Source organism: Notolepis coatsorum (genome assembly GCF_963971535.1).
Source record: "Notolepis coatsorum genome assembly, chromosome: 9".
NCBI classification, from domain to species: domain Eukaryota; kingdom Metazoa; phylum Chordata; class Actinopteri; order Aulopiformes; family Paralepididae; genus Notolepis; species Notolepis coatsorum.
The window spans coordinates 139,030,232-139,054,848 of NC_140173.1; the positions used below are offsets into that span (position 1 = coordinate 139,030,232).

A 24,617-nucleotide genomic window follows, 5' to 3' on the forward strand; every position below is an offset into this window, starting at 1 on the left:
GACTCTGACTCCCACGAAGACTTTGTACTTGCATGAGTCCGATTTGATCCAGGCGAGTACCGTCGTGGAATCTGACCACAGGATTGTTCTAGACACCGGTATGGTGAGCTCACGTTGGATGAGCGTGGCTAGGTGCGCTCCGGCTAGGGCTGCGCAGAGCTCTAGACGTGGGATAGATTGTTGCTTGCGTGGGGCTATTCTCGAGCGGGCGAGGACAAATGCTGTGTAGATCTCTCCCCCCTGGTCTTGGGCCCGCAAGTAGGCTACTGATCCGTATGCGACCTCTGAGGCGTCACTGAAGACGTGTAAGTCCATTTTACATGTCTCTGGCCTCACCGTGGGTGGGAAGTAGCTTCGGCGCATATTAACGCCTGGGAGTGAGTGGAGCTCCATCTCCCACTCTCTCCAGGTGGATGCAAGGTGTGCGGGAATGGGGTCGTCCCAGCCCTGGTCCTTGTCCCACAATGCTCGTACAATCATTTTTGCCCTGGTGGTGTACGGTAGAATACATCCTAGCGGGTCATATTGTCGGGCGAGTGTTGTGTACACACTCCGTCTGGTGGTCGGCGCCGCCGCCGGCCTTCCCTGCTCCGTAGTCAGGGGCTTGTGTCTGTAGTGAAGCGAATCTGTTTTGAATCGCCACACCAATCCCAGGGTCATCTCCTGGGCTTCTCCCGGGATTGTAGCCATCCAGGTCTCGCTGCTGGCTGCCTTGTCCTCGGAGGAGAGGCTGCGCAGTACTTGCGGATCGCTGCTGGCCCACTGCCTGAGATCAAAGCCGCCTTTGATCAATGAGGCGCGGAGTTTAATCAGGAGAGCCTCGGCTTCTTCCTGGGTTGAAAGGCTTTGTAGACAGTTGTCTACATAGAAGCTGTTCTTTACGCTGTGTCGGACCTCTTCGTCCGCTGCTGGGTCCTCTGCTACATGTTTCTGTAGTGCAAATGTCGCACAGCAGGGGCTGCACGTCGTTCCGAAGGGGAGGACTTCCCATTGGTAGATGGCTGGGTGCTCATCTCCTGGCTTCTCTCTCCATAGGAACCGTAACAGGGGCTTGTCCGCCTCTACTAATCTCACCTGCAGGAACATTCCTTTAATGTCCCCGCTGATGGCCACCTTTTCCTGGCGGAAGCGGAGTAGAACGCCGAGTAGGGAGGGGCCGAGTGTGGGACCGGGCAGTAACTCTTTATTCAGATTTTGGGATCCGATCTGGTAGCTGCAGTTAAATACTATGCGGTCTTTACCGTTGTGATGGACCTTGTGGTGGGGCACGTACCACGATTCAGTGGTCTGGTTAATGTCCATCTTTGTGACGTGTCCCGCTGTGATGAGCTTCTCAATCTCAGCGCGGTATACACTCTCTTGGGCGGGGTTCTTGGCTAAGCGCCGCTCCGTGTTCAGCAGGTACCGTTCTGTGGCGTCTGTCTTGGCGTGGAAAGTAGGCATTCCTTCTCGCCGCAGGAGTGGCGTGGCGTATCTCAACACGCCGTTGACCGGGACTCTCTTGGTCCCTGTCTCGAGGAGGTGAATTGCGTAAATGTCATCTTTAGAGCGAATGTCTTTCTTTCCGTTCTTAAAGGGCATTTGTTCCAAGGTCCATAGCCGCTCTACGTGTTGCAGGAGTGCGGTTTCTCCCTCTGTGACTCGGGAGTGGAGACATCTAGTGGCTGTACTTCGGTTGAGAGATTTGGCGAGCGGGCCTTGGAGAGTCCATCCCAAACGGGTCTCGACTGCTGCAGGACAGCCTCGGGGTCCGGTATGAACCCGGTCTATCGGGACAATGAGGTCTGCATGGTCGGAGCCTATCAACAGGGTCGGCATAGCATTGTCTATGAGCGGGATCGGTAACTTGCGCAGATGTGCATATTTCTCCATCAGCTTGGCGACGGGGTATGTGTACCGCGACAGTCCTATTTCTTGGCTGGTGAAAGCGTCTGCAATCTGGTACCGTCGCTCAGGCTGGCCGCTTGCTGCGATAGAGAATGAGACATTCTCGCCCTTTATCGTCTTCAAATCTCGTCTTATTGTCCGAATTGTCATTTGGGTTTCGCTTCCCCGCAGCCCTAGCTGGGCCGCAGCGGAGGCGAGCAGCAGGGTCTTCTCTGACCCGTCATCGAGGACGGCGTAAGTGTCCAGGACTTTATTCTGGTAGCTTAGTGTCACACGCACTACTTTTAGGAGTACTCGGGCTCCACTGCTGCTGGCGGGATCGATGTACATGACGCTCGCTTTGCGGCTGGATGGTGCAGGTGAAGGGCGCCGTCTGTTACTGTCGTGAAGTATGTCCAGATGGGCTCCATCGCACTTGGTGCACCTTTTCTTTAAGCGGCATTCGGCTGCCATGTGTGAGCGCGCACAGCGAAAACAGCGCTTGTTGGACTTTATCCATTGACCTGCTTCCTCCGCGTTCAGCTTGGGGAAGGAGTCACATTGCGCTAGCCAGTGTTCTTTCTCACAGTAGGGGCACACTATCTTCCACTTCTCCGTTCTGGAGGGGGTACTGTGGCTCCTGCTGCTCGGTACTGACTCCGATTGGTGCATCACAGTCACCGATCTTCTTCCATCATTTAGTCGTCTGGTTCCTTCTCTGGAGCCAGGGGTGCTCCGTCCGAATGTATCTAGCCGTAGGCTGCTGACTTCTCTCGCCAGGAAGTCTGCTAGATCGAGGAGGTTCGGTTCGGGGCCATTCGGGTCTCTGTGGTCCCTCTGCCGCCTAAAGCGCTCCTGACGAGCGGGCGGCAGCTTCTCCAGGATCCTTTCCACATTTGAGTTGGTGTAAAGTTCATGCCTCCCCTTCTCTCTTTGCGCTCCCAACATCCCTACCAGGGACTGCACTCTGATGGACAGGTTGTCCAGTGCTCGATTGTCTATTGCTGGGGGTAAGCGGTCGATGTGTCGGATCTCCTGGATCACGTAATCCCATATGCGCCCATACCTCTGGTCCAATGCTACCAGCGCTGCTGTGTATGGGGTGGTGGAAGTCGCGTAGGCGAGCGCTATATTATGTGCGCGGGGTACCTTTAAGTGCTTCAGTAGGATGGCGTATTTGTGGCGCTCATCCAATACATCCACCAACATGGTCTCCAGACACATGCGGAGTTCTGTATACTGGGCCCGGTTCTCTTGGGTGAAGTCGGGTACCATAGGCGTGCCAATGTATGACGCTGACTGTGGATACATCGGCGAGCGTTGGGGGAGAGGCCTCCTAGGCGAGTCTCCTCCCGCTCCTTGGTATGGGCTGGTACCGGCAGTGTACCATGGCCCGCTTGTCCAGGTGCTGTTCCTCGGTGCGGGTCGTGCGTCGTGCTCACCCGTGTATAGAATCGGGGGTCTGTAGCGCAGCTCCGCGGGAGTATAGCCTGGGCTGTACCGGACCTCCTGGTCCGGTAGAGTACTGTGCTGTCTTCGGGCGTGGTTCTCCTCCTCTTCCTCTTCGTCTTCGGTTAGGTCATCCAGTGCTTGTAGTCTCTGGTTTAGCCTCTCCACAGGATATGCTGCTCCTTCCCGGTTGCTAGGTCTCGCTTGGACCGGTGGGGGGAGGTGGTCTGTGGGGGGTATAGACCTCGTCTGTTGGTCAAGTTCAGGGTTGTTTACTCGGCTAGGGGATGCCGCCCTGGAGGTGTGTCTAGACGAGTTCCTGGAGCCTCTGGCGGAGGGAGAGGGTGTTGTCCGTCTGATCAGCTGTTCTATTAGTTGCGACTGCTGTCTGTCGCGCGCTGCGTCCCGTTGAGCACCCGCTCGTTCTCGGGCCACATTCTCTTCCATCTGAATGCGTCTTATTTCTAGACGTATCTGCTCGTGTTCGCTTCGCTGCTGGATCTGCAGTCGGTCGCGTTCAGCAGCGGCGTTCAGGCTGATGAGGAAGGCCTGCTGTAGGGTCCTCTCTGCCTCTGGAGAAGGCGGTTGTATAGGGGAGCCTTCCCTCGGGGTACTCCTTGCGGAGCCTTGGAGCTCTATCTCCACGGTGCTCTCCCCGTCTTCTTCCGTGCCGAGTTCTCTCTCGGTAGCGTTGTATTCCTCCCGGGACTCATCGGGGACTACTTCTTCAGTACTGGCGGGGTGTGAAGTCATGTCTGGTTCCCACTGGTCCCCACCGTGAACTTGGTCAGTTACATTAGAGCCCGTAGGGGCCTCTATGGTCGGGGTAGTCTGGGCGTTGGGGTTAGACATACTTTTACTTTCTAGTTTTACCGCGTTTACTGTTAGTAGAAGACTAGGTTGTTGACTGACAGCGTAAGCCTCTAAGTACTGAGGGAGCCGTCGTTCGCGCTGCGGGCGTTGGTTAGGAGGATCGTTTCGTGGAGTGTTCATCATAGGCCATTTCAATATTAATAACACTATATTAATATTACACTAATTACCATCCGGCTCGAAGGACCAATTGTAACTGAGGGGTACAATTCCCTGACTGTATTACTAGATATGATACTTACTACCACTACCTTTGTACTTAATATTCGGCCACCCAGTACACGGCATAAATATATTATCATGAACACTCTCACGTAGATGAAACGGATCCAACACAAATGTACGAATTAGAAACAGGTCTTTATTTCTACACAGCGATGGTGTGTAGAATAAGCACTTAATCACTTAATTACATTTATGAATTGAAATAGTATGCACTTTTATGGCAAGGAGTATTCGTCGGTATATCAATAGAGAATGTCCAATCTCTGAAGGCGCAGGTGGTAAATATACGACCTGGAATAGTTAAGGAATAACAGCAATGATACTTTAATGATTATACTAGATACACTAGAGGGGGTTAAGCTTGTAAGCCGACAGGAGTAGGAGGGGGGGGGGGGTAGAATCCGGCTGCCTCGTCCGGCCAAGGGTATCCCAGGTGAACCCACTGTAGTGCCGTTCAATGCGCCGGCGATCCTTGGACCACAGATGAAAGCAGGTGGACTCTTTGTGGGCCGGCTCTCTCCGGTCCACGGGGGAGAGACGTGAAGCGACCTCGTCTTGCAGAGCGTCTCCTCACCTTGCGTCCTCTCCAGGGGGGGGGGTTCCAACACACGGCAGTGTCGGGGGTCTTTATCCATGGAATAATCAAAGTATCCAAAGCATAATCCGTGCCTGGGAAGGCGGGCTGTCGTCGGTAGAATATTCCGGTATACAGGTCCACTCGCTCGTCGGCTCTGGGGCTCCTCGGGTGCAGCTTCACATAGGGTCAACCACCCTGGGTAAGCAGCCAGTTCTCTGCCCGAAACGATGGGGTACTGACTACGGTAGTATTCTCACCGCACGAAGCACTATATATTAACAGACTATTATTAGCTTAATAGACTACGTCCAACTCGACGATATAGTGCCAAATATGACTATTCAAATATTAATATACACGATGTCTCAATACCGATGGTAGGCGAACTTGGCCTTACTCCCACACGTGGCGTCGCGGGGAGGCTTTACGTCTGTGACTCTATTGGAGGGTAAGAAACTGGACTGAAAAAAAGTCCTACTTTAGTAGCGCAGTATATATACGCACTATGAACAAATAGTCCCATTAGTGGTGCGGTAGCCAAATTCCAACTAGGACTTGTTCGTACATGTCGAGCGGTACGTTTGAACTGGGTCTGAGGGGTATGGCAGCCTGGCACCAAGGTCTCGACCAATAGTAGAATGGAGACTATTATGGGATGTTCAGTAGGCTAGAATGGATATTCAATGCATATTGTACAAGGAATATACAAGGGATATCAGGGAATATTAGAGAATATACAAATACAATTAAATATATATATATAAATAAATATATATATTCGGTTTAATCTGGCCCTTCACAACAATATTGATTGTATTGTATTGAGTATTGTATTGATTTGTGTGGACCCCAGTAATAGTAGCCTATGCCTGTGGCAATGGCTAATGGGGATCCGAATAAACTAAACTAAACAAAACTTATGCCTCACATTCAAAGAGATTTGCACTCATTCATACCTCATTGCACCTTACCCTAAGTTTTGTACCTCATTCCATTTCTGCGTTGTACCTCACTGTTACTAATTTGACTCTGTATTGTATATGTATATTGACTGAACACTACTTTATTCTGCATACTTTTTACTTATTTTCTTTTATTTATTACAGTATGAAGCACACTCTCAGGGGCTCATACAGAAAAAAAGCTAATAATCTTTTTACGTTCTTTTTTTAATATATATATATTTTTTATCTCATTCATTCCATAAGAACGTAGAATACACATTTACAGACTTTTTTTTAATATGGTCCATTTGCATGTTCTTGGTATCTGATTCTAGGGACATCTATGGATCTCAGGGAATGTATTCCCAGTGTCAGAAATACTGTGTCTGTTACGAGGCTTGAGTAAATTGTAATGAACCAAATGAGAATATCAATTACATTTTTTTTTATCTTTGACTGTGAATAACATCATGCTCAAATTGACCAGACCTGAAAAATCTAAGCAAATGAATAAATGGAAGATGATACAGTACTGAATTCTGCCATCCGGACACATGCAATTTGAAATATGATTATAGAATATAGAATAACAGGCCTAAAATGGTTATGCGATTAAAATGTGATTAATTAGATTAATTAATTACAAATCCTGTAATTAATTAGATACATTTTTTTAATCGCCTGACAGCACTAGTTTTTATCTCTTTTTATACTTACTTTTAGGGTGTCCTGTCTGTGTACATGTCCATTCGTGTTTTTGTGCCTTTTTATGTTCCATGTAAATGGACCACAATGGAAACAAGCCACGGCTTTATTGTGTTTTATCCATTTGACCAGCGTTATGACACTGTTAGTTAAAATGTTGTCCTACTGTTGTGTCAATAAAGTATTCAATCACACACACACACACACACACCGAAGGCTGAGGTTAACATGCAAGGCGCTAACCTGCTTGTTGGTTCCGTCAGTGTCTTTTTCTTTATTAAAACCATTATTTATTATTATTAAGAGAGTATGTTTTCTTTATGTAGACAGTAAGATGGTGGAGAGGGATGCAGAATAGGGCAGATACAGGAAAGAAGGCTCTGGCAGGATTGGATCGCAGGCTAACAGGGGTACATGTGGTTCCAGAGGCAGGGTCCTAACCACTACACCATCTCTGGGCACATTGGGCCTCATTCACCAATACTCTTATTATTTTTCTTATATTTTTGCTTAACCGACTGTTATCTCAACACACTGGGATTTTAAAGTGGGATTTGGGAGCAATTGACCAATGGTAGGCTTTTAAATAAATGTTTTATCTGGGTACAAGTTTCTCATCTCGGTAAGAGTGCTCTCGAACACTCTTAGAATTTGGTCTTGCCTAAGAGAAAAGCAAAAATAGAAAACATTGCTGAAGCCTAGGTAAGAACAAAATAAGGACTTCCGGTTTGCGACGTTCTGGTGAGCAGCCACATGAAAGAGCTCCCGGTCGGTGAATATCAAGAAAAGGAAGTAAAACAATTCAAAGCGAAATAAAAAGTGAATGATTCAGACTAGCATGACGCAGTGGGCAGCTAGCATACAGACTGACATCCAAGTTAAAATGCAGATCACCCAGGACATGCGGGCTAGCACACGGGCTATTGAGTTAGCTAACCAAGCTATCCAAGCTAACACACGGGCTATCCGGGCTATCCAAGCTAGCACGCAGGCCTGGCTGGAGGAGCTGCAGGCTAACATGGAGGTTAACACGATGAATGCGACGCAGCAAGGGATACAAGCTAACGTGGTGTTGGACCGCTGCAAGGTCTGGCTGGAGAAGGAGCTGCAAGCTAACATGGAAGTTAACACGATGAATACGACGCAGCAAGGGATACAAGCTAACGTGGTGTTGGACCACAGCGAGGTCTGGCTGGAGAAGGAGCTGCAAGCTAACATGGAAGTTAACACAATGAATACGACGCAGCAAGGGATACAAGCTAACGTGGTGTTGGACCGCAGCGAGGTCTCGCTGGAGAAGGAGCTGCAAGCTAACATGGAAATTAACACGATGAATACGACGCAGCAAGGGATACAAGCTGGTTTGGGAGGTGAAACGGACATCCCCCAGGGGAGGGACGGGGAGACGCTGGATACAACCGGATCAACCAGGACTCGGACACCGAGGTCGGCCGGACCATCCGCACACGAGATGCAGGCGCGGAGGTCGCCTGGGCGGCCAAGATGCGAACACGGAGGCCACACACACCAACCGAGATCCGAGCACCGAGATCAACCGGACCAGCCAGAACTTGAATAACAAGGTTTCACACGGCGGTTCCGGTATGAGAGCAGACGGGTAACACACGTGCGATAGAGCTCCTGGTCAAATGAGCGAAAAAATGGATAAAAAAGGACCCGAAAAGTAATTAAAAATGAAAATGCACACGAGAAGTAAGGAAGAGACAACGATTGTGAAGGAAAGAGAAATGGAGAACACACGAGAAGAAGAGAATTTGAAGAAACAGAGTCCCCGAAGCGAAGCCGAGAAAAGACAGGCGGAAGAAGGGGGAGGTCCCGCTGAGGCAGACACGGGAATGCCAGGATGGGCCGTGGTCATGCAGGCCGGGATACTGGAGAACATAACAGCGGCGATAAAACTGAACACGGACACGATAAGGAATGATATTGGGAAGCTACGGGAGGAATTGAGGAAGGAACAGGAGGACTTCAGAGGTGAAATGAATACAGAACTCAAAAGGGTGGAGGAGAAGATGGCGGAACAGGACAGAAATGTGACAGAGTTACAGACTAGGACGGCACAAGCGGAGGAATGGAACACGGAGATACACGAGGTATTAACATGTGCGATTCAGAAACAAGAACAGATGGAGACAAAGATGTCGGACATGGAGGGGAGGTCACGGAGAAATAACATCAGAATATGGGGATTGAAAGAAGGAGTCGAAGGGGAATCGGTGACCCATTATGTAGAAAAGCTTATCAAGGAGCAATTGAAGGAGACGGGACTGGAAAAAATGGAGATTCAGAGGGCCCACAGGGCGTTGGCTCCGAGACCGAAACCGGACAGACCTCCGAGAGCGGTGATTATTAACTTTCTGAGATTTGAGATTAAGGAATTGATACTCAGAACCGCGTGGACCAAGAAGATTGAAATCGAAGGGAAAAGACTAACATTTGATCACGATTACTCGACAGCGGTAGCGATAACACGCAGGTCCTACGCGGGACTGAAGAAAACTCTGAAAGAAAACGGAATGAGATTCCAGTCACCCATGACCTCGCTAAGGATTCACTGGGAGGAAGGGGCGGCGACGTATGCGACGGCACGAGAAGCGGAGCGGGAGATGAGACGACGGGGGATGCAGATGACGGAGGACGGAGAAGGAAGGAGGCAGGAGGACCAGACGCGGAGCTTGCAGCAGAGATTGGAGGGGGCACGCAGATGGATCAGAGCGGGAGACCGAAACCAGGGAGAGGAGGGAGGAGAGAGGAGAAGGCCGAGGTGAAACGTGACAGAACGAGGACGGAGACGGATGAGGAGGCCAGAGACGGAGAGGAGGCGGGAGGAGGCGAACGGATGAGTACACGCACAAGAGATTGAAAAAACTATTCAAATAGAGACAAAATATAGAAACTGAAATAACATATGCATAAACACACATTCCCAGGTAGAGGCAGGATATAGAAATGAACATAACGTATACATGGACACATAATACACAAGCTGATGGAGGAAATAAATGGAAATATAACTAGGTTTGATAGGCGAGACACAGAACATACTGAAACAAATACATAGACACACGCTGTGAGTAACACAGTTGGGAGGGATTAAGGGGATAAATGGACATCACATAGAAAATAGAGGAGAGGAAAAGAAAGTAAAAGGGGGTACACAGGAGACACCGCACACGGGTATGGGAGGAAGGAGGGACAATGAAACATATGAGTCACATTGAGAGGGACCAAGAAAAGAGGGTCTTTGATCAGAAGGAAGGACAGAGCGCTTTTGACCAGGAGCTCGACAGCAAAAAAAAAAACAGTAAGAAAGCTGGACAAATATGACGAGCGATTGGGGGTAAGGGTTTCAAACCCCCAAGCCGTCAGGAGGGGGCCTCTCGCTAGGAGGGCAATTACCCCTCACCCACCAGCAGGGGACAGGGGGGGACACAGGGACCCCCCGAATGCCTTGGGAGCACTTTATGTAAAGTTTATGTTTTTTATTTATGTTAATCATTATATGTATTCGGTGAAGAGAGCGGAGGCTCCAACCGGAGGGGGGAATGAGTGTGACATGGGGGGGACTGACAGACGAAAGAAGAAGAAAGATGACAATGGTTAAAGGTATAAAAATGATGTCGTTAAACGTTAATGGAATGAATAATGCGATAAAGAGGGGCAAAGTGATGTTGAAATGTAAAAAAAGTGAGATGGAAGTGATTTTTCTGCAGGAGACACATTTGGTAGCACAGGATCATGAGAAACTGAAGAGATTTGGATATGAAAATGCATACTATAGTTCCTTTAAACAAAACCCGAGGAGAGGAGTAATCACGTTAATCAAAAACACAGTCAAATTTGAATTGATCAAGGAAGTAAGAGACAAGGAGGGAAGGTTTGTTCTGGTGAAGGGGAAAATGGAGGGCCAAATGGTTACGTTAGTGAATGTTTATGCACCCCCAGAGAGTGAGAGGGATTTATATGAGACCATTTTTTATATGATAGTGATGGAACTAGAAGGGATATTGATATGCACGGGAGATTTTAACGTAGTACTGAATCACGACCTAGACACCACGAGTACTAGAAAAGGACGGGCACCCATCAGTAGATATATGAATATTCAGATGACGGAAATGGGAATTACAGACGTTTGGAGGGGGATGCACGCCATGGACAGGGAATACACACATTACTCACACCCACACGTGACATATGCGAGAATAGACTACTTTTTGATGACGACGGGGGACAGTTACAGGGCACGGGAGAGCAGTATAGGAGTGGCGGACATATCGGATCACAGCGCCATATATCTGACAGTAGATCTAGAAGGGAGACGGAGGAACACGATTTGGAGACTAAATGTAGGAATATTAAATAACAAGGGGGTGGTGAGTCAGATCAAGGAGGAGATAGCCAGATATAAGGAAGAAAATGACAACGGGGCGGTAGACCCGAACATTCTATGGGACACACTGAAGGTGGTGATAAGGGGGAAATTGATGGAAAAAACAGCAATGCTGAAGAAGGCCAGAACGGAGACATATCACAATCTGATAGGGAAGCTGAAGAAGCTAGAGGGGAGACACCAGATATCAAAAGAACAGGAAACGCTCGGAGAAATCAAAGAAGTAAAGGCCAGGATAAATAGGGAATTATTGACGGAAATAGAAAAGAAAGCGAGGTTCATGAAACAAACGTACTATGAAGGGGGACCAAAAGCGACCAGACTGTTGGCTAGGAGAATTAGGACGCAACAGAAGTTGAACACGATACACACAATAAGGGATACAAAGACTAATGAAATATTGAGGGACCCAGCTGAAATAGAGAGGACATTTAGAGAATACTATGAGAAATTATACACACAGCCAAAAACAGCGGGAGAAGAGGAAATAGAAACATATCTGGAGAAGCTAGAGTTACCATCGATAGGGAAAGAACAGAATGAAGAATTAAATAAAATAATTACGGAACAAGAACTGGAAGAGGCAATTAGTAGAGCTAAAAACAACAAGTCTCCGGGGAGCGACGGATTCCCATCGGAATTCTACAAGACATTTAGAACTGAATTAGCACCCATGTTAGGGGCGGCGTTCAGACACACGATGGAAGAGGGTAAAATGCCCCCCTCGTGGAAGGAAGCCATAATCACCACGATACCGAAGGAAGGGAAGGATAGGGAATTATGTAGTAGTTTCAGACCTGTGTCCATACTTAACGTGGATTACAAGATGTATACATCGATAATATCAAAGAGATTTGAGACGTTTATGCCAGACATTATAGATGAAGATCAAACTGGATTTATTAAAGGGTGACAGACACAGGACAACGTGAGAAAGACATTACACATAGTAGAGGAGATACAAAAACAAGGGGGTAGCGCGGTACTGATTAGCCTAGATGCAGAAAAAGCATTCGACAGTGTGAGCTGGAAATTTTTATATAAAACATTGATGAGGTTCGGACTGAACGGGAGGGCGATGAAGATGATCAAGGCGCTATATCAAGAACCGACAGCGAGGGTTAAGGTAAATGGCAGCTTGACGGATAGAATCAGATTAGAGAGGGCTACCAGACAGGGATGTTGTCTCTCACCGACGCTCTTCGCCGTTTTCATAGAACCACTGGCACAACTGATCAGACAGACCGAGGACATCAAGGGAGTAAGGATAAAGGGAACGGAATATAAACTAGGCCTATTTGCAGACGACGTGATAGTATACATGAGGCAACCAGACAAGAGCTTCCCGGCACTGATGGATCTACTGAAGGAATATGGCCACTACTCAGGATACAAACTAAACGTGACAAAGACACAGACCTTAGCATGGAACTATACCCCAACGACGGAAATTAGAGAACAGTACGGGATAAGATGGGACATGGACAAGATTAAATACTTAGGGGTGAACATCACGAGAGGGGTGGAGAAACTATATGAGGCGAACTATACACAGATAAATCAGAACATCAAGAGAGACTTAGAGAGATGGACAGTAATGCCCTTGGACTTCAATTCAAGAATAGAGGTCATTAAAATGAACATACTATCAAGGTTACTGTACCTATTCCAGTCACTACCGATACAAATACCACAGAATCAATTCAGGGAGTGGGACAGACTGATATCGAGGTTCATATGGGCGGGGAGAAGACCACGGGTCAGATATAAAACACTACAACTACCAAAGGAAGAGGGAGGGATGGCAGTACCCAGCCTACAAGATTATTACTATGCAGCACAACTGAGAGCAGTGACGTGCTGGTGTAACGACAGATATGAGGCAAGATGGAAAGACATTGAAAAAGAAGGGGAGGGATACAAGGTACAAGCTCTGGTGGGAGATAGGGAACTATTTAAAGAGAAAGAGGGACTATTAGATCCAATCACCAAATGCACCTTGAACATATGGAACAGAGTAGTAAAAACACACAAATTGGAGAAGCAGTCAGGGGTCCTGAGATGGGTAGCACATGACAAGAGATTCAAACCAGGGAGGTTAGACCATGGATTCAGAAGGTGGGAGAGGGGGGGGGGCAACAGCGATATGCAAAATGATAGAGAAGGGGGAAATGCAAACACTACAAAAATTAAAGGAGAAATTTGGACTAGAAAACAAGGACCACTTCAGATATCTACAGATTAGAGACTACTATAATAGAGAAATAAGAGGGGACAAGGAAGAAGAACAGAATGGAATAATTAGGATGATAGTAAGGGCATACGAAGGAGGGAAAGGAAGGGTAATATCAGCACTGTACCGGGCTATAATGACCAGCAAGGGACACACAACCGATTATATAAGGGAGAAATGGGAGAGAGAACTAGAGATAGGAATAACAGGGAAGGAATGGGGGAACATATGCGAGGTACAACATTCAACAACAGGATCGAGAATATGGAAAGAATTTGGATGGAAAAACATAATCAGATTCTTTATAACCCCAGAGCTGAAGGGAAAATATGCACCAACACAAAGAGCATGCTGGAGGATGTGTGGGAAGGAGGGGGCAAACCACACGCACATATTCTGGGGATGTCAGAAGCTGAAGGGGTATTGGGAGGAGATAGGGGAAGCAATGATCAGAATATTAGGATACGGGCTACCACAAACAGGACTGGTGCTTTACTTAGGAGACCTGACACACGAGGGAATACAAGGGGGGGACAAATATTTAATAAAGATAATGTTGATAGCGGCCAGAAAAGCAATAACGAGACTGTGGTACAAGGAAGACCCACCGACAATAGCACAATGGGTAATAGTGGAAGAAATACAGGATATGGAGAGGATAACACACATGCTGAGGTTACAGGAAGAGAAATTTGGGGAAAGATGGGGAAAGTGGGAGGATTATAAAGGGAACGAAAACGACATCACAGAGGAAGAACCAAATGCAACACAAGAGGGCGAAGGGTAAAGGAGGAAAGATGTTCAAGGAGGGTCTCTGAACCCATGTCACACACCTGTGCTTTAGTTAGTATTTTCTATTTTTTGGGGATATTACAATTGCTGAATGTTTTTATACTTTATTATTTATGTCTGTTTAACGGTGTGATATTAATATTCAGGGATGATGTGGTTTGTGTATGGGTGAATCAAAAGGCAAAGTGAAAGTTAATAAACAAGAGAAAAAAAAAGAAAGGACGAAGGATAAGGGAAGAAAGAAGCTCAAGGAGGGTCTCTGGACCCAGATCACACATACAAGCCTTAGACAGTATTTATCATCTTTGAGTAGGAATTACTTGTTTATGCCTGTTTAAGGGAGATACACAATCAGCCTTTGTATCAAATACCTAGAAAACAACAGTAGGGGAACCAGACAACCAACCATGATACCCATGTAAATATTTATGTGCACTGTTTTTTCTTTTTGTTTTTATTGTTTGTTATTGTTTTTATAAGTTTCCTTTTTTTTTGTAAGTGCTGTCTGTCTAAAACTGTTAATAAAAATTTAAGTTTAAAAAAAAATAAAAAGGGTTTCACACACCAAGCAGGACTCGAGCACTGAGGTCATACACACCGACCAAGATTCAATACCACATATGCATATAATGTGATAGTGAATATAATGTGATAGTGAATGGAGGTTATGATTCGAGACACACTGCAGACAACACACAGACCACTGGGAATACAGACAGGGTAAACACATTAGATGGGGAAATTGGGACTTGATTCGGGACATATAATACAAATAACACGTACTAGACTAAACTGTAGACACAAACACACATGACGCACAACTAAGCATATTATTTGATAGTGAATGGAGTAGGGCTGACCTTCGAAGCTTTTTTTGGCAATCGAAGCTTCGGGGCCGAGCTTCGATTTTAATTCGAAGCTTCGAGAATTTTTTTTTTTTTTTTTAATATATATATTTTTTTGTTTTTATCTTATGTTGTGGGACTTGTACAGCACTTTGGTAAACTTTGTTGTTTTTAAATGTGCTCTATAAATAAAGTGGATTGGATTAATTAATTAAGTAGCCCCTTTCGTGACTGTGACGCAGCCAACAAGGTTTCACTCGGCTGCGCTGCCTGGGTGCAGTGGGGCTGCTCTCACAGCCAACGACATGACATTACATAATTATGTTGCAACCTTCGTCTATCAAGCAAACAATTATATAAATATTTATATGTAGTTGATAGAGACAAAGGCAGAATTCGACTTAATTAAGCACGTTTTATTAAGACATATTTTTATATGGGTCGGGACACTTTAAAAAAGTCCCCTATCCTTTCCTCTACTGGGCCTGGCCCAATTGATTCAAGGGACCTGTGTCGGTGGGGGCCCGGCGGCGCGCGCATCGGCCTGGGATATGGGGGGCTCCTATGGGCTTAACTCATCCATCATTTCCGCGGTTTGGCCCGGGAGAGTGGGGTCTTGGATGTTGTGGGGTCGTCGGCCGTGGGGTGGGGTGCTGGGTGGCATGGGAGGTAGCGGGCTTGGCTCGGTGGGGGGCCTGGCCCAATCGAATTCAAGGGGCCCATGTGGATGTACTGTTGTGTTGTTGATGTCATTGTAGATATGGTGTAAGTGTTGTTTGTCTATAAATGTTAATAAAAAAAGTATAAAAAAAAAAAAAATGCTAGTTAAGAACTAAATATGTTCTTATATCGCTTCGTAAATGAGGCCCATTGTGTCATGCTTCCAGGAAGAGCTGGGATCGAACCGGGAACATTCAGATTACCAGACGAAAAAAATGCATGCATGTCCTACAGGATGTGTCACCCATCTCGCATGTGTGTGTTCGCTGCATGACGATGTAGCAATGTGCTACAAATAAAGACTTCTTCTTCAAAGTCCAGTTTCATATGACCTCACCTTCAGTGTCTCCACAGCCAGTCTGAGTGCTTTCAGCTCCTTCTCTCTCTCCTGGACTCTCTCCTGGACTTTGAGAAGACTCCCCCCCAGCTGTTTCTGTAACAAATCAACGTAGGAAGAAGAGTTTTAGTTAGGGACTTCATTTAAAGCTACACTAGCGACAGCTTTATCTATAGTGTAAGATTGGCACCCTGTGGCCATGAGAGGTAATTGCATCTCGTTTAAACATGGCGGATGAGAGAAAACAGTAACAAACTAGAATGGGTGCTCGTTGAAGCACATATGTCCGCGACATGCTATATAATTGGGAATAAATATGTCCCCCCAATGAGTGAAGGAGGTATGGCATGTATACATATGTTTTATATCGTCTCTTGTGGTCTGTTCAGGAGGTGTGTGAGTCACAAGTGCTTTCTTGCAGTTTGTGGTTTTCATTGGGATTGATGTGCCTTTAGCATACACAAGTTGCTTCCAATAGAAAACGCTAGCGTTTACTCTGACTGCCCAACCAGTCATGTCATGATTTCTCAAAACACAACTGAGTAACACTAGCTGGTTACTGGAAAACAAGAGACGTGCTGGCGGCCTTTGGCCTTTCACTATAGATAGAGAGCAAGAATCTGTCAATTGTGTGATGTAAGGAAGGGGCAGGACTAGATAAGCACTAATTCTTTCTACCCTTCTCGAACCAAATTCTATGTTTTGGTTTCTTTCTTTTTATTTGTTTATTTGTATGTGTGGGTGTGTTTGTGTGTATATGTATGTGTTTGTATGTATGTATGTGTGTATGTATGTAGATATATGTATGTATGTATATTGTTTTTGCTTTTATCAAATTTGTTGTGATAGTTATGTGTGTTGGTTTGAGATAAATAAAAATCAATCAATCAAAATGTCTAATTTATATTATATATACATTTTCTAAATGATAATCATTGCCCAAAGCTGTTGCCAAGTAAAATAATTGGGCTGTTGATGAGATCGCACTGGGTGAGGCTTGGCCATTGCACTTTGTTTGTGCCGACTCCTGTGAATGCCGAGCAAAAGGGAATGTTTTATTGTATAACTGCGTTAGAAGTAGGTCAACATGAAGTTCAGGCTGATCTTTGGACCGGAAGGGAGGAGGCCTGCACTGAGAGCATATTGCAACATCCTGCATCTCTTGTTAGGTTATGCAGTATGATGCCGCAGGCCTCTTTGTCCCCCTCCCGTCGGGCAGACGCTACCGCTCTATCACATATCACCTAACCTATCTGTCTATCTATCACCTAACCCAACCCCCTCCAATGTACAGTAAATGACCACGTATGGTTTCGTCAATATTCCAATCTACAGTTTTGCTTGTACAATTGTAGTGTCCCCCACCGACCCCTCCTACCCAACCCCCCCACCCAACCACCTCCAATGTACAGTCCCCCCCCCCACCCAACCTACCCAACCTCCTCCAATGTACAGTTTCTACGTCAAATGTATATACTCTCTTTTCTGGACTCTTCTTGTATCACAAACAGTACTGTATTTGCAAATCTGGTATGTCATAAATGTATAGATGTAGCAGTACGGTCTATCTGTATGTCGTGTATGTCATATATGTTATGATGAATTGAAAATGGGGGACCCTGATGTAAACAAGACGAAAGTCTTTCTCTGGTCTGCATCCCCTTAAAAATGTTATGTATTGAGCTGTACTGTACCCATTCTGCAATCTGTTAATAAAGTTTTCAATCAATCAATGCTCTACCTCTGGGTTTACTAAGAGCGTCCTCCAAAGGCTAGATTTGTATATTATCCTATTTTATTTTGGTGTGTTATTAGTCAGGTTGTGGAAGTGCTGTTTCTGTGTGTCTGTGCATCACGCACTTTGATTATATGCACTTTTACTGTAAATTGTGCCCCTATGCATTATGCACTTTACTATGATATGCACTTTTAGGGGATGTTGATATCAACCTTAGCATGTCCTTTTATACTGTCTATGTTTTTTTATTTTTTTTTCTGTACCGTTTCTACTCTGCTCCTGTATTGGATTAGTCGTAGACACACAGTGTTTGCTCTGTACCTGTATTCCAATGTGGATTTGTCCATACATGGCAAATAAAATCTCTGACTCTGATGTTCTTTAGTCTATTTTCCTCAGTAATCATTACCTTGTTTCACTTGTGTTTCGTGATGATCTAATTAAACACCTTTGTTCATTGTGGACCTTTCTCATTCTTTAAATGTGATCTTCGTCATGAAGTAGATGTTCTGGTCCTACCTGTTCCTCAGTCCTCTCTGCTGCAGCCGACACCGTGTCGTGGCCTTTATGTTCATCCATGACGCACAGCAGACAGATACACTGCTGGTCCGTACGACAGTAGACCTCCAGCAGCTTGTTGTGACTAGAACACATCTTGTCCTGCAGTCGGGCCGCGGCTTTGACCAGCTTGTGCTTCTTCAACACGGGGATACTGTGGTGAGGTTGGAGGTGGGTCTCGCAGAAAGAAGCCAGACACACCAGGCAAGACATGAGGGCCTTGTGGCGTCTGGTTCCAGTGCAGAAATCACAGGCCACGTCTCCTGGTCCGGCGTAGGTCAGAGCAGCAGAGGCAGAAGCCTGCTGGCCCCCTGTCCTCTTCAGCTGCTCCACCACCTAGGTCGGAGGACAGAAGGAGGACGGCTCAGTCACTGATGACCACAAAACAAGGAAAACAATACATCTGCAATGAGAAATTACACGTGTTTGTCTCTCTTCATGTACATGGGGGGGGGGGGGGGGTTCAGTACTGATACGCAAAACTGACCATCAGAGATATTTGTTGTTATTGAGTCTACTATTAGCATAAGTTACTTCATATTGCACACTGACCAAACACTTTAAATTCAATCAAAGAAATGTAGGCCTGGAAAAAAGTTCTGAAATGTGTAGGAACACTGTATGTATACAGGGGCATAGCAAGACCTTTCTGTGCCTTGTTAATTAATTCATTGATGATTGACACATCCATAGTAGAAATGAGGATTCGTATGGTTAGCATTGTTATTATCGCACATGCAAAAATGCCCTTATGTTTAAAATGTTCATAGAACAAAAAGCTCAATATCCTGCACAGGAAGAAAACACCTTTTTTAAACTTTTAAAACAAACCTTTCAGTAAAGACACTGAGAGCCCTCCCCCAGTTTTGGGCCATAGGTCATCTGTTCCCCTCTTAAACTGGTAAATGGTGCATTTATATCAGGGGTGGCCAACCAGTCAGAGACTAAGAGCCACGAAAATTACTGTGGTACCACAAAGAGCCACACCATATACCAGCGTTTCTCAACCTTTTTTTTCAGTCACGGCACCCTTCATGTGTTTATAGGTCTCACCCTCTGGCCTCTGAAGTTGCTAATGACTTTTTTATTTGGGACCCACGGTTGCAAAATTACAAAATCACTTTTAGCCATTTAAAAAAAGAACGTTTATTTAAAGAAATTTAAAGGGGAACTATTTTACTATTTCTTTCACTATTTGGGCACTTTTACACAATTCCTGTGAGTCTATGGAACACCTAGTTTTTTTTCAAACAAAAAAAAATTCATTGTTTTGTATTTCTGATCAAGTACTCAAAAACCGCATTTTTCTACCTCAAGATCTTAAGCCATTTTGAGGCTGGGCTCCAACCACTGTGTGGCCTGGTGCCAACTGCCACATCAACTGCCACATTATTATGCAGCTGAAATCTCTGACATCACAGATATGCACATTTTCAGATGACTCAGTGAGGGTGAATATTGTGAGAGGAGAATTGGAAGAATGCACCAATATGAGAATTAGAGACATAGATCCTATTAATATAAGTCCACATAGCTAAGAAACAATGGTAAACACTGAAAAAGGCCATTTATAAGATAGTTCCCCTTTAAGCACATGTATAGTCAATTGGTCCTGTTGTTCAGCCTCACAATGCTATTTGATAGTAAATGTGTTTATATGTCCCACCCTCTGGCCTCTGAAGTTGCTAATGTCTTTTTAATTTGGGCCTCACATGGTTAACCTCTTAAGCCCGAGATATACAGTAAAAGTGTATATTTTCAGCATTACGTTTGTTTACCAATTATTTTAACTGTTATTAGTGAAATATAAGATTATAGAAATCTCAGGGCATTGAGTGGGAAACCGGCGCATATTGACAGGAGGAAGTGGCACATCCAAAAGTGAGTGTAGTCCACACCAGCCCCTGTCAATCATCTGACTTCTGGATTTACTGTGAGGTTTTTGTCCGTTGCTCACCTACTCGCTCTGTTCCTTTAAGCCTACTCGCTCTTTCCTTTAGTTTTCTGTTAATCAATTGTATTCCCCTATTCACACGCTTCTTCCCGTAGACGCCGTTTGATTGGTGCTTCCCCAACCACACGCTTGTCAATCTCATCCCGCAGCTGTCACAGCTTGTCAATTAAGCATTCCTTTGATTATATATACCCCGTTTCCCCATTCAAGTTTTGTTGGATCGTTTTGATATATCTGCAGCATTCGCCGTTCCTTCCTTGCCTGCTGTTTTTCCCTGTGCTTTGCCTCCCAGGATATTCAGGAAGTATTCCGCTTGGACAACCCGCTCCCCGTGGCGACGCGCTCGCCCTTTATGATCCTGCTCTCTTTACGCACAGCGCCTGGGTGAGTTTTTCAAGACTGTCTTTGACCCTATTCGTTTTTCGTGTGTTTAAGACACTGAAGATATCCTGCTTTTGTCAGACTGTCACTCACCCAGTGTTAGCCTTTTGGATTGTTCATTGGGATAATATTTGCTTGGACATTCGCTCACTGTGTGTATTCACACCGAAGATACTGTCAAGTTTCAAGTTTCAAGTTTCTTTAATAGTTGTCATACAGAAGTACAGAATACTTTTGTACAAAATGCTTCTTACTGTTGCGCTCCAGAGACTGTGCATGACAAGATAAGTATGAAATAAAAACATAGTAAAAATTAGAAGAAAAAAAAAGAGGTCACAGTGTTCAGTTTAGACATATGTACAATGTTCGTAGACGTAGTTACCATACAATATACAATACTGTGCAGTGTACTAATATACAATACTATATAGTGCAAGGCATAAATGGACGAGGTGCAGTTTAGGTACAATTCACAGTAGGTGTACGAGTTGTAGTGCAAATCCTTTATCAATAAATATAAAGTGTAAGTGTGTTTGTGTGATCTAAAGTGTGGAGAGTGGGTGCTGCAGTGTGTTGTTTGTTTGAGTGAGTGGGTGTGTGTGCTGTGTGCATTTGATGGTTGTTGCATAGTGATTATTGTTCGTTTAGCGATTATTGTTCGTTTAGCAGCCTGATGGCCTGGGGATAGAAGCTCCTTCTGAGTCTTTCTGTGCTCGCCATAAGACTCCGGTATCGCTTGCCTGACGGCAGCAGTTCAAAGAGGCAGTTGTTCGGGTGGCTCGAGTCCTTAATAATTCTCTTAGCCTTCCCCTTGCACCGCTTGTTGTAAATGTTCTGGAGGGTGGGAAGCCCCCCTCTAATTGTGCGTTCGGCTGAACGTGTCACTCTTTGTAGTCTGCTACGGTCTTGTGCAGTGCTATTCCCAAACCAGGAGGTGATGTTGCCGGTCAGGATGCTCTCTATTGTACATGAGTAGAAGTTCCTAAGGATCTTCTGACTGACTTGGAACTTCCTTAGGCGCCTGAGGAAGTAGAGGCGTTGTCGTGCCTTCTTCTTCTTCTTCACAACACTGTCAATGTGTGTGGTCCATGTCAAGTCCTCGGATATGTGGGCTCCGAGGTACTTGAAACTGTTCACTCTCTCAACTGTCACTTGGATAATTATTGGGACTTCGCTCACAGTGTTTTTTTGCACCGAAGATTCTATCACGTGGATTTGTGTTTGGGACGTTACTCACAGTGTGTATTTACACCGAAGATTCAGTCACTTGGATTACTCTGTTTTTGGGACAAGTCACTTCTCCTGGCACCTGCTCTGTTCCCAACTGTACTCTGAGCTAACCCGCTCCCTCTCTCCCTCTCGGTCCGTTTACCACCTCGGAGAGCTGCCGAGAGGAGTCTGCAGAGCGGCTCTGACGTCACCGTCTGCTTCCCCAGACGAACCATCCCGGGAGAAGCTGCAGAGCAGCAACATTCATCTATGCTTGTATCCCAGTCTTTGTTTGTTCTCTACCAAGTTTATGCTGTTATTTAGTGAAATAAAACAAGCCCTTGTTTTTGGCAACTCTGAAACAACTCTCTTTGTGTCGTAGCGTTTGGGGTCGGTGTCAAACCATAACATTTACTTTTTTATTTCTCTTATTTTTTGGGATTATCTCCCACAAACCTGAACGTTATTGCCATAAAACAGAACGCAGTTAGTTTCTCTACCTTTCTGTGAACGTCTTGCAAAAAACTGTGTTGCAATATGATGAAAAATGGTGGAGAAATTTACATTATAAAAAAGATGGCAGAATTCAGTACTGTATCTACAAAACCTTCTGTTTAATCATCTTCCCTTTATTCATTTGCTTAGATTTTTCAGGTCTGGTCAATTTTAGCATGGTGTTATTCACAGTCAAAGATAAAAAAAAAGTTTTAAATAGAATTGATATTCTCCTTTAGTTCATTACAATTTACTCAAGCCTAGTAACAGACACACTATTTCTGACACTGATCCATATATGTCCCAAGATTCAGATACCAAGAACATGCAAATGGACCATTTAAAAAAGAAATTGTAAATGTTTATTCTACGTCCTTATGGAATGAGTGACATAAAAAAAAAAGTAAAAAAAATAAAAATAAAAAAGCTAAAACAAAAAAGTTTTATTTTTTTTTATGGATGGAAGAGCATTGACGGGCAAAGAGCCGCATGAGGCTCGCGAGCCGCGGGTTGGCCACCCCTGATTTATATAGTGCTTTTATCCAAAGCGCTTTACAATTTGTTCCTCACATTTTACCATTCATTCACACACCGACGGCAGAGCCATGCAAGGTGCCAACCTGCTCATCGAGCCACCCACCTCCGCCAGCATGGTGTTTTTCTTCAGTGCGGGCCTTGGATTGAAGCGTTGTCTGCACTGGGGACAGCTGTATACTCCCTTCTTCTCATCCTGGTCCCAGCTATCTCCAATACAGCTGCTGCAGTAACTGTGTCCACAGGGGACCGTGACTGGTTCCGTCAGAAGGTCCAGACAGATAGAACAGCAGAACTGGTCCTTGTCCAACACAACACCCTCCTGCTGTTCAGCCATTTTACCCACGTGTAACGGTTCTCAATTGGTCAGAGATTGAAGAGACTGCCGTCGACTATTTACTTCCTACAGAAGACACATCAAATACAATAACTGTAGTTTTCTGGTCACTGTACATCTTGCATACCTCAGCAGATAGCTACAAGACTGCTCTTTTTATAATGTCTCAATGACACAGTATTTATTAAAAATACATGTATTTTACAATCTCTACTTGCCAACACAATGTACCAGAACACAGTAGCCTATAACATACATTTGTAGGTCTATAAACCAAATTGGTAAACTTGCACAACCTGCTGGACATAGCAGGAAATGCAACAGGTACAATATATAACGTTGACAATTGATTGATTGAAAACTTTATTAACAGATTGCAGAATGGGTACAATACAGTACAGCTCAATACACACAATTGTTAAGGGGATGCAAACCAGAAAAATACTTTCGTCTTGTTTACATCAGGGTCCCCCATTTTTCAATTCATAATGACATTTATGACATACACAACATACAGATATACAGATATATATCATGACATTTATGACATACAGGTAGGTATACAGTACTGTTACATTTGTGACATACAAAATATGCAAATATACAGTACTGTTAAACAGAGATCCTAACAGAAAATATATACATACGAGGGGGAGGAAACTGTACATTAGGAGGTGGTGGGTGGGTGGGAGGACTCATACAGAACCAAGCATTTCACTGTAATAATGTACTCCTATATGTGACAAATAAAACAACTTGAACTTGAACAAAGGTTTGCGGTGAACACAAATCTAACGTTTGAAATAGTTTGCAAACGTTTGCCTTGGTCGTTAAACTTCTACGCACCTGGGAATGGTTGTTAACGTTAAATTAAACAAATAAAACTTCTGATTCACATTCAAGGTACTCAAACACTCTGATTGTCATCCAACACGGTAGGTGGCGCTGTCGCGAAAACACGCTGGTCTCCTGGGCTGCAGTGCCACGTTGACATCAGTATCATGGCTTCCTGCTGTGAGTCACGTGGTCCTGCTGCTGCTGCAGTCCCGTTAATTTCGAACCCTGCCCTCTGGTGTTGTGGTTGTGGTATTCACTGACCTTTGGGAAGTATTTTGACATGTACATGGGTACCTTAGTCGTGTAGTGTATCTTGTAGACCAGGCCCATTGCAAGTTGCTGTACTCTGTCGTCTACTCTAAGCCATCCTAGGTTGTCAAAGTGGGCAGGGGTGAGGTGGGTTCTAGGAGTCAGATCAAGCAGTAGTCTGACCAGTTTGTTTTGTGATGTTTGTAATTTTGTTTTAACGCCTTTGAGGTGCTTTGGTACCATGAGGTGCAAGCATAGTCGTAGTACCCTTGAATGAGTGAATGAAAATAACATGTTTGCATTATGTATGGTGCCACATACCTACAGAGGACATCAAATACAATA

General features: G+C 45.1%; 1 protein-coding gene across 1 annotated transcript in view; it reads right to left on the reverse strand.

The window, feature by feature from the left end:
* LOC311234780 (E3 ubiquitin-protein ligase TRIM47-like) overlaps nt 1-23,189 on the reverse strand; it is a 107,623-nt gene extending 84,434 nt beyond the window's left edge. Inside the window, exons 1-3 of the mRNA XM_084322024.1 lie at nt 22,956-23,189; nt 18,238-18,612; nt 15,981-16,076 (exon numbers count right to left, since the gene is read on the reverse strand). Coding sequence (XP_084178150.1) covers nt 15,981-16,076; nt 18,238-18,612; nt 22,956-23,186 — 702 coding nt within the window. The 5' untranslated portion in view covers nt 23,187-23,189. The remainder of the gene's footprint in view (nt 1-15,980; nt 16,077-18,237; nt 18,613-22,955) is intronic.
* Nucleotides 23,190-24,617: the final 1,428 nt, after the last annotated feature.